The following is a 13,764-nucleotide window of genomic DNA, read 5'->3' as shown; positions in this document are numbered from 1 at the left end:
TAAACTGAAATTACCGATTGTATTTCATGTTTAAATATTCAAATAATTAATTAAATTAAATATTTAAATTATATCAAGCTACCAGCTGGATAACAAAACAATGTTAATAAATTGATTCCGCTTCTGGGTTACACACCGATTCCGAAATTTTTCAAGGTGTGCGGTATTTCCCGCGGTTATTTTTGGCAAGCAATCTCCTTGTCAATGTGATAACAGTCCATATGAAACTGACAGACTGAGAGTCTGTGTACTGTACAATGACGGAACTGTAGAAGTAAAAAAAAGTTCTGTCTCGGGTCTACTGTACTGTGTACTTGTGACTTTAAAAATATGCAGTGCAGGTAAGTTCGATACAGTTTTTTTTCTGATTTTTTTACCCTACGGCTACACTAAAGTTTAGTTAAAACATATATTTTATTTAAATAACCTTAACACAAATGCGATAAGACACAAGTCAAACCGATTTATGAACTCTTTTTCCATATTCAGTGGTGGATCCATAAATGACATAAATTTTAATAAAGGGGTGGGGGATGGCATTGATTGTCTAAGGTAAATCCCACAAAAGGGGGGCATTGACTGCCTAAGGTTAAGCCAACAAAAGGGGGCATTGACTGCCTAAGGTTAAGCCCACAAAAATGACTGCCTGAGGTTAAGCCAACAAAAGGGGGCATTGACTGCCTAAGGTTAAGCCCACAAAAGGGGGGGGGGGGCTGCGCATTAAATCTGTCTCTGATATTAGTACAGGTGAACATTAGGGGAATGACACGCTTTTGGGTTGTGGGATATCGAGGTTAAAAAAAAGGGGATTTTTCATATTGGGGTGAAAAAGTGGGGATGTGGGATTTAGTTGGATTCTTCAATCTTTGTCTTGATGACAGGATAATTCTCTTCTCTTGTTAAACGATATTTTCAGTTGTAATTTCTCCTTAATTTGTACTTCAGGGGGTTAAATCTAATTGATGATATCATGTCAGTCAGCTTTGAACAGCTATCTTTTATTTTATGTTTAGCTTACACATTTATGACATTACTACAAACTTGAGCTACATGTAAACAAATATTTAAGAGTAATATTTCTACTGTGTAATAAATAATACCATTATAAAAATGAAAGATTTTTTCCATCAATTGAATAATTTGATATGTTTTTAGGGATACAGCAAGTTCCCAAGTTCTTAGTTAATGAACAGTGAAAATTGTTGAGGAGCTCATTGGGGAAAAAAAAGAAATTAACAAAGGAAATGTACTTTTTCAATAAGGAGAAGAAGTAAAAGCAGCAGGTATTATATACTTATTTTATACTTGATTAACTTGGCTGTAACGGTCAAACGATTGAGATAAATAAATGAAAAGAAATGTCGTCTATATTTCAATGAATCAGCACCCGAACAAACAACAAAACCAGTAGAGGCATCTTTTGGATTAAAACAAAAAACAAAAAACTTCAATATACATTGTAAGTGTAATGTAAAATAAATAGGATGTGGTAAGATTGCCAATGAGACACTCTCTCCAAGAGACCAAATGATACAGACATTAACAACTATAGGTCACTGTATGGCCTTCAACAATGAGTAAAACCTATACTGCATAGACAGCTATAAAAGGCTACTAAATGACAAATGTAATACAATTCAAATTTGATTGTCTCTGCTCGTGAATATTATGTACCGGGTACATGTATCCGAGATTACCAAAGAATGGTCTTAGGCAGATATCCTGAAATGACTAAAAGGTTAAAGATATAAATAAAGGCTATATATATTAGCTTGTCCATGCAGCCTCATTATCTAAGCAGAGCAAGAGAACTTGTATTATTGTTTTTGTCCCGTCAATCTGACCGTCACAAAATTTTCTTCAGTATTACTGTAAACTTTGTATCAGGCATGCATTGAGTTTTGTCATTCTTCAGTGTTACTGTAAACTTTGTATTGAGTCTTGTCATTGTACATATATATTTAAATATATAAATGTCTAAGCAGTTTCTTATTTCATTGGGTATGGTAATATATCTTGGATTCAACCTTCAAAACTTTAATTTTCATCCTCATTTGCTTTTTCATCACTTCTTCCTTTAAATCCCATAAATGTAGTTTTTATTGTAAAGCCTGCGACTTTAGTCACTGAAAGCTCGACATAGGGATAGTGATCCAGCTGTGGCGGCGGCAGCAGCGTTAACTAACTTCTTAAAAGCTTTATATTTTAGAAGGTGGAAGACCTGGATGCTTCATAAATTGTATATAGATGCCTTATGTTACGAAGTTTCCGTCTGTCACATTTCCATTGTCCTTGACCTCATTTTCATGGTTCAGTGACTACTTGAAAAAAATGTTAAGATTTTTTGTAATGTTAATTTCTCTCTTATTATGAGTAATAGGATAACTATATTTGGTATGTGCGTACCTTGCAAGGTCCTCATGTCCCTCAGACAGTTTTCACTTGACCTCGACCCCATTTCATGGGTCAGTGAACAAGGTTAAGTTTTGGTGGTCAAGTCCATATCTCAGATACTATAAGCAATAGGTCTAGTATATTTGGTGTATGGAATGATTGTAAGGTGTACATGTCCAACTGGCAGGTGTCATCTGACCTTGACCGCATTTTCATGGTTCAGTGGTCAAAGTTAAATTTTTGAGTTTTGGTCTTTTTTTCTAATACTATATGCAATAGGTCAACTATATTTGGTGTGTGGAAATATTTTATTATGTACATATCAGTCTCGCAGGTTTTATTTGACCTTGACCTCATTTTCACGGTTCATTGTTCAGTGGTAAGTTTTTGTGTTTCGGTCTGTTCTTTAATTATAAGCAATAGGTCAACTATATTTGTTGTATGGAAGGATTGTAAGCTGTACATATCTGCCTGGCATGGTTCATCTGACCATGACCTCATTTTCATGGTTCATTGGTCAATGTTTAGTTTTCTTGGTTAAGTCTGTTTTTTAGAAACTGTTGGCAATAGGTTAACTATATTTAGTGTATTGAATGATTGTAAGGTGTACAAATATACATACTACAAGTATTTCTCGTTTGGTTTATATGACCTTGACCTCATTTTCTTGGATCATGTTAAGCTTATGTGATAGTTGTAGTTCAGCTTTATATTTAGGACTATCTACATAATATCAATGGTTAGTAAAGAAGGCGAGACATTTCAGGGTGTGCACTCTTGTTTTTATAATATACATGATATATTTATACAGTCGCAAATTTAAGTTAATGGATCTTTATGACACCACAAGGTTCCATACCTCAAAAGGAAGGTTGGTTTGATTTTGGGGGTTATGGCCTTAACCATGTTAACAGTTTAGGCATTAGGGGCCAAAAATAACACTTTGTTTATTCTTTGTACATGTATAAACTGCTTTTTTCTTGACCGATTTCAATTGTGTTTAATTCAAAGTCTTTATTTTATTTTTTCAAACCTTGTTACTTGTATATAGATTTGGCCTCCTTTTTAAAATAGGTCCACATTGAGGTCCCTAGGGTACAAATATAAACTTTGTCGTTTGAAGACATATAAAATTTAATAATTTATTGGTTCTATTATATGAGATATCTAACTGTTAAGTTAAAATTTTAATTTTGAGCCCTGCTTTTAAATTGGACCCCATTAAGAAGCAAAGGGTCCAAAAGTAAACTTTGTTTGATTTCAACAAAAATTGAATTTTTGGGGTTCTTTGATATGCTGAATCTAATGGTTTAGTAAGATTAGTAAGAAAATCGAGAATGGAAATGGGGAATGTGTCAAAGAGACAACAACCCGACCATAGAGCAGACAACAGCCGAAGGCCACCAATGGGTCTTCAATGCAGCGGGAAACTCCTGCACCCGGAGGCGTCCTTCAGCTGGCCCCTAAACAAATATGTATACTAGTTCAGTGATAATGGACGTCATACTAAACTCCAAATTATACACAAGAAACTAAAATTAAAAATGATACAAGACTAACAAAGGCCAGAGGCTCCTGACTTGGGACAGGTGCAAAATTTATGCATACTCAATTTAATATAATATTATTATCCTATTGTATACAGAAGTAAAACTTGTGTCTGATCCTATTTAAGTCAATTGTTCGAATAAAATAATCATTAACTAAAACATTCATATGATGTAGTTTTGCATCTTCTATTTAGAGCATGTTCAGTACCAGTAGAATTCAACAACAAAATTAATAAGCTATTATTATAATTTCTTTGTTCTTACTACTTTTCTTATGTTTGCAGGGAAAATTGACAGAGTGATACATCTTCTATGAATAAAAAGAGGAAATAAGTGTCTGCATCAGTAAATCATTATAACAACAAGACTGTGAAAAGAAGATATCAGAACATGAATTATGAGTTTTATTTCTTTTAAAAAGAATTGTTACGGAATATACCTCTTGTGATTCTAATGAAAACCATTGTCAACTTGAAGTAAAGGAAGATTTTATAATTTAATAGAACAGGAAATAAAGGAAGACTCATTTAGAGCATAACAAAGCACAATGTATATTTCTAATTAGTCTGTTAATTCAGAATAACCCATGTGAAGGAATTATATTTTACAGTAAACAACATACAATACACTTACAACTTCATGTTTTGCAATTGGTGAATTTTTATGTTGTACTAAGGTAAAATTTATATGACAGATGCATTACCTTAAATATTCACTGAACACATGAAAATCCAACATAGCCATTGCAAAAATAACTTGCACTTACATGTACATATGTTATTCATGTGATATTAATATGAAATTCACATCACGATCATGTGAAAATATAGACGTGAAATAACACAACTTTTACACGTTAAAATAATCGAAAAAATCTAAATGTGAAATTAACACAATATTTACACGTTAAAATCACGTTTAAAAATTTACGTGTGAAATTAACACAATATTTACACGTTAATATCACGTTAAAAAATTTACATGTGAAAATAACGTTACGTTTATACGTGAATATCACGTGAGCAGATTAAAACGTGATTATCACGTGAGAATCTTGTGTGTGTCAAATACAGGTGATATAAACGTTTAAACAGTGTGATACACACGTGGAAATAACGTAGTTTTCACGTAATGAGCACAAACGTTAAACACACGTTGGAAAAAATTGCCTGTGTAACATTTAGTTGAGGCTAACTTAAGTAGAGAACAGAAACTAAAAATTCAGCAATTTTTCTTTTGTAAACACGCATAACTCTAGAACAGTTGTGTACAAGTTTTATAACATTTGTTTGAGACAAACTAAAGTTAGAGAACAGAAACCAAAAATTCAGCAATTTTTATGTTTATAAAGGGACATAACTCAAGAATGGTAAAAGTGTCACCACCAAATTTTGTACTTAATCTGTATTATGTAGTAATAAATAAATTTGGTGTATTTACTGTCTTCTGATTGGTTAAAAGTATTACCTTTATTTTCAATGTTGTCAATTTTTATATCGACACGCCCACTCTGACGTTGTGAATTCATACGCCAACATGTGTGTACGTTGTTATTGTTAATATAAATAATATAAAAAGCTCTTTGAGCCTTATTTTTGATAGACATTTATTTATATTGAATGGCTATTATTTATTTTGAATTTATTGAACCATAAAATTAATTTTTGACTCTTCACATTTTACATAATCCGCTTCGCGGATTATTCAATGTGAAGAGTCAAAAATTAATTTTATGGTTCAATAAATTCAAAATAAATAATCGCGGATTATGTAAAATGTGAAGAGTCAAAAATTAATTTTATGGTTCAATAAATTCAAAATCAAAGCACCAAGGGCGCTATAGGCAGTTAATCAAAAAACCAAAGGCAAACTTGGCAGAAGTTCAGATGAATATTGTGGAAGAATTAGTGGAAATATTTATCTCAGGCATTATTCTCAGCTGTTTCTGAAGTATCAAATAATGTTTGTACAGAAATGTGTACGCTATCCAATCCTACCACTTTCAAAAGTTATTTCCAATTTATATTTTTAAAGATTCAATGTCTAAGATTATGCACATACATGTACACTGTCCCATGTTAGGGGAGAGTTTTGTGCCAGCTAACATGTTTAAGCTGCCACATTCTGCATGTACCTGTCCATAGTGAGGACCCACTAATTTAGTGATTGTTGCTGTATATCATATTTATTTTTTATAATTGTTTTGTACATAAATCAGGATGCTTCAGTTTTATTGTTTTACATTTGTCAATTCATGGTCGTTTATAGCTTACTATGCAGTATAGGTTTGTCTAATTGTTGCAGGCTGCATGGAGGAATATTCTTATCAGAATAATAATTTCGATAATGGTGTCCAACAGTGGTGTATATATGGTTTAATTCCACTATGTACTAGAGTTTGAATATGCCATATTAGCGGTTTTAGTTAGATCAGCTGGTGCCACTAGTACTATGCACAATGATCAAATCATACCTGAAACTATCTGAAGTGGTGTAATTTTCTTGTATATCATATTACGATACATGCTTATGTTGTTAAAATGGCCTAGCAATGATGCAACATATGTTTTGGGAGGCTGTACGGTTGCCTATAATTGCTTACATCCACTTCATTTGATTTTTTGTGGATACTTGTCTCATTGGCAATCATTCCACATCTTCTTATTTTTATAATAATTGTACATGTCTAATCTATAACAAGCTGTTCACACAGAGACATGTTTTGCCTATTTGTTATTTTGATAATGCAAATGTTACAATTAAAAAAGGAATACTTTAACATGTAAAATATATTCAAAGACAATGAACCATGACTGATGGTACAGGGCTGAATAATCTCCATGGAAATGAGATGTGCCAATGTTTATACAACTGCTTACCAAATACCATTGACTTTTCATAAGTCGTTCCCTTTAAACAAACCTTAACACAAATTCAGTTTCTAAGGCAATGAACCATAATGAGGAGGTGGGGATAAATAATATCCATGGAAATGAACCTTTTAAATACCAATACGTTTGCATACCAAATAGCTTTGACTTAAGATTACTGGTAATATTAAACTGACATCATCATAATAATCACAAACTAATTCATGTAAACTAAGTAAAAGTTTCAAAGTCAATATATCATGCATATGACTGAGGGGTAAAGACCAAATATCCGCTATGGAAATGATACATACTAATGCTTCTACACCTGCATGCCAATTATCATTGACCTACCACTATTGGTTTCCCTAATACTAACCAAATCAAAAGCTAATAAATGAATTTTCAAAGTAACATAAGGTTCCAAGTAAAAAGAGCATGATTGAGGGGGCGGGCCAAAATAATCTCAATGGAAATTAGAAATGACAAAGTTTATACAACTGCACACCAAATAGCATTGACCTAATACTGCTAGACCGATTGGCGCACTTAATAATAACTCATATTCATGTGTTGTTACTGCTGGCAAGTTTATAATTATTCCTGTCAGAAAGCTGAACCAAAACTTGTCGGACTAGTCAACATGATGAGACCTGGCATAAACAATCTTCAACATTGATCATATATGTAGATATACATGTACATAACATCATAGTAGTCTAGAGTTTCATTGCTGTTATGGAATTATTGTGGATTATCCAGGTGCTACAGAGAATCATGTATTGTACATGTACATGTATGCCTTGCCTCTTCTAGTATTAGCCATTGCCAAAGGTTGGAATCAAGCTGAAACAGAAACAGAAACAAATACAGATAGTTATAATATTGCTTATTTTGACAAATACAATGTAGCAAAAAAACTTCATGTCTAAATCTTTATGTATTAGCTTTGTCCATTTTCATTGATGCTGTAATAATTAATGTTTATATTCTCTGGGGTCCCATGTCAGGAGCCCCTGGCCTTTGTTAGTGTTGTATGATTTTTAATTTTAATTTCTTGTGTATATTTCTGATTTTAGTATGAAGTCCATTATCACTGAACTAGTATACATGTTTGTTAAGGGGCCAGCTGAAGCAAGCCTCCGGGTGTGGGAGTTTCTCGCTGCATTGAAGATCCATTGGTAACCTTCGGCTGTTGTCTGCTCTTTAATCGGGTTGTTGTCTCTTTGACACATTCCCTATTTCCATTCTAAATTTTATTTGAAATTATAAGTAAATTAAAATATCTTGATTACGGTTTCACTGTCTTCCATTACTAATATCATAATAAAAAAAAACATTTATTTGAACTTTAACTGTAATAGGAATTAAGAAAAAAAACTGCTTGTTGACAACGTTAACGTTACCTTCTTTTCGAATCATGCGATTTCTTTTTGCAGTATTTTTATGGAAAAGTCTTTACCAGCATCAAGTTGCTGGAGGAAACGCATAGAAATGATTCTAGAAGTTTAAATATGAAAAATTCATAAAAAGAAACATCGAAAAAGTTGTATTTTTCACGGAAATTGAAAAGTCCTTGTAAATCAAAAACAATTACGGTGTGAGACGCGTCACAAATTCGGACTTAATATTTTACAAAAATATGCAACTTTGGAAGTTAAATAATGCCGTCCTTTAGAAAATAATTGTTAAAGTTTTAATCTCAATATTATTTGAAGCACATTGAGCTAAATCAAAGCACATGTAGCAGCCTGTAACACCAAAGCCTGAACTAAAAACACAAAGGAAACCATCTTGAAATGACCTTGACATCGACCAATCAGATCTCTAGTTTTAGTTCATTCAATAACAATAACAACAACTTGATTTGACAAAGCATGAAGCTCATTTACGAGATAAACGGAATATATAGTGTTAACAAGAAAACAAATGAGCATACAGTTAATTAAGATGATTTAAATAATCACAATCATCTCAGACAAAAACGAATAAAATGATTAATATTAATTACCTTCGTATTATCTGCAATCCACCAAATTTAGAACGTCCTTGATTTACGTTTTGTCGACGAAGTTAAAATTACCGCCAACTGAGACTTAACACCGTGTCATATTAGTCACAGCCGTTACCGTAGAAAGGCTTGTATAGTCCGCGGTTTTATTCTCCAAAATTGGACCTTCCAGACGGGGTGCGGACTATAGAGTACAATAAGCAAGAAATAAGAGAAAAATTTCAATTTCGCGGTCGAGGTGGTTTGTTTACGTTCCGCCATCTTTGTTATTTCTATTGTAGAGGGCGCTCTTATCATTTTTCAAACTAATAATTTTAACTCATCCATATTAATAAGTTATTTCTATTCAATATCAAATTAATACTGATAAATATAAAAACTAAACCTTTCATTACAAATTTCTCGTTTCTTTTCAATGCATTGGTTGAAATAAACTGGTATCTGCTCGATTGAAACGATACAAACATAGTGAAAAAGACAACCGTAAACCAGCTTAGAATTTGTAAACTACAAAACGAAATCGGTTATTGTTCGTTCCGTTTTGGTGTTTCATACTGACTAATATGGTTTGTATTAGCTTAAGACCCTTCAACATTAATGTGATATATATATTAAAGACTGTTTTACAAAAGGATGGAACTGTTTTACTTTCAAAGTCGTATTATAGTGATATCTGTTATGTACGGATTTCGACTCTCACCGGTTAATTTCTTCTTTTACACGTGCTTTTTAAACTTCCTGTTTAAACATACACAAGTTTCTAATTTGTTTTTTAAGTAAATTAAACTTATTTTAACAATCATGAAGCGTTCTAGAATCATTAACAAGCAGTTTCAGCTTCTGTTTGATGATCGAAAACAGGTTTTTCCAAGGAAATACCGCAAACGACCGCACAGGATTTGAAATTACCGGAGTTTCATTAGACCTTTTCTAACAGTTACAAAAAGTTTTTTTACCTAAAATTTCGTGGGGAGAAGGGGGTGCGGACTATGTACCACTGCGAACTATACAAGCCTTTCTACGGTATATAATATTCCTGCGCTTTTTGCCATTTGGCAAATGTAAACGACTTGTAATTAGAGATTTTCGGCAATTAAATATTTCATACAATTGTTCTTTGACATCTTAGCCAAAAGCACAGGGGATAATAATCTACATAAGGATTTCAAACGAGCACTACTTTCTATGTGCAACTTCAAAACTTTTGGGTGGTTCGACGATCATTTAAGGTTTTTCTGGTCATATTTTTTGTATTCCAGAATAAAAAGTATGAAGAAAGTGTTCAATTAGTTATAAATAACATAATAGCCAGCCAGATAATAACAATGGCACATATTTCAGCATTTATTGGGTAAAACACAAATCTAGGGTGCTCGCATAAAGCAGCTTAACTGCTTAATAAATAATAGCCATTCATTAAATAAGCATTGTGTATAAGTTTCATAACATTTGGTTGAGGCAAACTAAAGTGAGAAAACGGAAACAAAAAATTTGTACTTGATCTTAGTATTGTGGTAATGAATATTGTGTATAGGTTTCATAATGTTTGGTTGGGGCAAACTTAAGTTACAGAATGGAAACTAAAAATTTTGCAATCGTTTGATTTATAAAGGGGCATAACTCAATAATGGTTAAAGTGACATTACCCAAATTCAACTTGATCTGTGTTTTATCAGTGGAAGTCAAAATTAAACATTGCATTGTGTTAAGCATTGATTGTAGTTGATTCAACTATAATCATGGACAAAGGAAGATAACTCCAAATTTAAAAATTACTTGATATTTAGAATAAAATAAAAATTTTGCAATTTTTCCATTTATAAAGGGACATCAACTCTAGAACGGTTGAAGTGACGCCACCAAAATTCAAACTTGATCTGCGTTTTGTGGTAATAAGCATTGTGTATAAGTTTCATAACATTTGGTTGAAGCAAACTTAAGGGAACGGAAACTAAAAATTTTGCAATTTTTCCATTTATAAAGGGGCATAACTCTAGAACGGTTAAAGTGACGCCATCAAAATTCAAACTTGATCTGTGTTTTGTGGTAATAAGCATTGTGTATAAGTTTCATAACATTTGGTTGAGGCAAACTCAAGTTAGAGAACGCAAACCAATTTTGGTACGTACGGACAAGGGTAAAACTTAATGCCCCCAACGCTACGGCGGGGGCATAAAAATATACCTTTGCTAAGATTTCTCAGATTTACTTCATTATTTTTTGTGTGAGTATTTTTCTACCTTTAGTGGCAGTGACCTAGTTTGATGGGTTGGGGTTATCCCCCTTACTTCAAACTTCAAATCACAAATGTAACTGTCCCCTTCTTTTCTGTAGCAATTATTTCTTAACAGAATTTTTTTAAAGATATTTTAATGGTGCAGGGGGAATTCAATATCTTTCAGAACTGTATCAGCTATGTTAGGTTGTTGCAGTGGTTTCAGAGGACCAGATCATCTAACAACATACAAACTAACAGGTCGATATTTGCAATCATAGCTTAAAAATGTGTAAGGGGTTCCACGGAACCCTGTGTCTCGCCTACGATTGCTGCTATCAGTGTAAAAGTGTAATAATGACTTAAAAAGTGTCCATTTATTAGTAAAATACAGAATAGAAAAAAAAATTAAAACTTTTTCTTTAGATGGTCTTGAAGATAAGCTTCTGTCCAAGTTTCATAACAATCCATGAAGGTTTACAAATTTATCATGTCAAAAAAAAATTAATCCCCGATTGTCAATTCTAACTGTATAACACTAACTCCATCTATCAGAAAAATACTGAAAATGAAAATATATTTTCAAAAATTTGCTTCAGACATTATCTCTTAATCATAAAAAAGCTTCTGCCAAAGTTTCATAAAATTCTATGAAGGTTTGACAAAGTAATTGATGTGTAACAAACATTAGCCCTAGACTGTATCTTCTTGTTAACTGAAAAAAAGACTAAGTCAATTTATCAGTAAAATACGGAAAAATTCAAAAATAAATATTTAAAACATTTTGCTCTGGATACTGTATTTTGGTCATAAACAAGCTTCTGTCCAAATTTCATAAGATTCCATGAAGGTTTGACAAAGTTATTGATGACTGAAAAACTTTAACCTCAGACTGACTTTAAATGTTAACTGTAAAAAAAAAGATAAGTCCATTTATCAGTAAAATACGTAAAAAATGAAAATGAATATTTTCAAAATTTTGCTGTAGGATCGCTATGTCTCGCTTTCGCAACATAAATGTCGCAGGCTCGACAAAAATGAATAACTATAAAAGCAGTATTCCTTGGTCACTTATTGGCAAGGACAAAAAAAAATATATAAAATCAAAATGTTAATTCACCTTAAGAAATGAATTTGGTTGAAGTTCTTTAGCAAACACACAACCAATGGTGGATACTATTCTAACAGCGTTAACTTTAATATCTGACTGTCCACATTGCTGTTCCATTTCATATAGAAACTGTAAATCCTGTGGTGAAACTTCTAACAGCTGAAAATAAATACAACATTTTTAATATCTAGAACAGACAATTGTTTTAATTTCTACAAGATTGTAGGAGTTAACTCCACTTGCAGAGTCATAATATGAATGAAACTTCAAAGTAGGAAAAATTTGTTTTCAATCATAAAGGCTTCTGGAATATCTAACAGCATTAATTGTATTCAGTATTTATATTTCATTTACAATTGCTTTCACAAATTGTGTAACCTGAATAGAATGTTACCTTAGGTGATTCCAGGTCGGCAAGTTTTTGGACAACAGCCCTCATACAGCTAGTAACAGCCTCTAACAATTCAAGATTTTTCATAACTACAACAAAAGAAATGAATGCTTAAGCTACTCCAAAGAAATGTATAACCCCTTCCCCCTTTTAATCTAAAAAGAGTTTCACTAGTGCACATACTACAACAATATGTTAAAAAAAAAAATTTCACTTGTTCTGATGATACAACCATGGAAGTAATATTTAAAAGGAATAACAACGTCGTCACTTCAAAGGTTTCATCTGCGTTACCACCCATCTTTCGATAACTCGTTAATTGGTTTAATATCTGGCATGGAAGTTGATTCTCCGCTGTGATTGATCAAATCACTGACACTTTTCGGTCATTTTCGTGTTCACGGAAAACTACGAACAGACAAGTTTTTGTTGTATATACGTGCGAAGTAACCCGAATAGTCTATTGGTTACATTCTGTTGATGTACGCTGCTGAATAGAGTCATTCGTTCAATTTTTATTTTAGTCCAATTTTCCTATTTCTGGTTAGTTCGATCTTAATAGTACCGACAGCTATCACATATGAAATTGGAGAACAAGGCTGGGTCATTTTCAATTTTAATATTTACAGACGGTTAAAAAGCCATTTCCGTAAGTTAAGAAGATGATTGTACAAAAAATACGTTTGGACCCCCTTTTATTAAATACGAATAACCTAAGTCTTACGTGTATTAGTCAATTAAAATATTCACAATTCTAAACGGTTCTATCCTTTAATTTATAATTCTTGATACATAAACTAATTCGTGTAAAAATGAATTTGCAGAGTTAAGCTCATTTTGTCGGTTTGTTTTATCAATGCTTTATCAGATATTTGATTAATTTCCTTGGAAAAACAAGTAACATCAGAAACATTTACTACTAGGGGGTGTTTTACAACCTTGACCACCCATGAGGGTCTCGCACAGTTGGTATAAATATTTTTCTTTCTGTTTACCAACTAGTAAGAAATTATGTAGTGTAACCTTTAATTTATTTCTGATTTGTAAAATGGTAGGAATTGCTATTATTAATTGTACTTAATTTTGAACCAAGAATAAATGATCCAAAAAGAATAATTGATACTGCAATAAAACTTTCAGATCAGATGGTAATAAAATGCTTCGCTGGGCGCAGCTTGATACGACCGCAGAGGTCGAACCCTGAACAGTTGGGGCAAGTATG

General features: G+C 32.5%; 1 protein-coding gene and 1 long non-coding RNA gene across 2 annotated transcripts in view; one reads left to right on the top strand and one right to left on the bottom strand.

Moving 5' to 3' along the window:
* Positions 1–13,764, bottom strand: part of LOC127701950 (uncharacterized) — a 141,151-nt gene that overhangs the window by 102,330 nt on the left and 25,057 nt on the right. Inside the window, exons 14-15 of the mRNA XM_052205925.1 lie at positions 12,546–12,631; positions 12,161–12,310 (exon numbers count right to left, since the gene is read on the bottom strand). Coding sequence (XP_052061885.1) covers positions 12,161–12,310; positions 12,546–12,631 — 236 coding nt within the window. The remainder of the gene's footprint in view (positions 1–12,160; positions 12,311–12,545; positions 12,632–13,764) is intronic.
* Positions 9–4,572, top strand: LOC127700452 (uncharacterized). Its single transcript, XR_007981580.1, has 3 exons — positions 9–341; positions 1,156–1,283; positions 4,229–4,572. It is a non-coding gene; the product is annotated as an uncharacterized LOC127700452 (long non-coding RNA).

The sequence above is a fragment of the Mytilus californianus genome, unplaced genomic scaffold (genome assembly GCF_021869535.1).
Source record: "Mytilus californianus isolate M0D057914Y unplaced genomic scaffold, xbMytCali1.0.p SCAF_5, whole genome shotgun sequence".
Lineage (NCBI taxonomy): Eukaryota > Metazoa > Mollusca > Bivalvia > Mytilida > Mytilidae > Mytilus > Mytilus californianus.
This window is presented reverse-complemented; position numbering and strand designations above follow the sequence as displayed.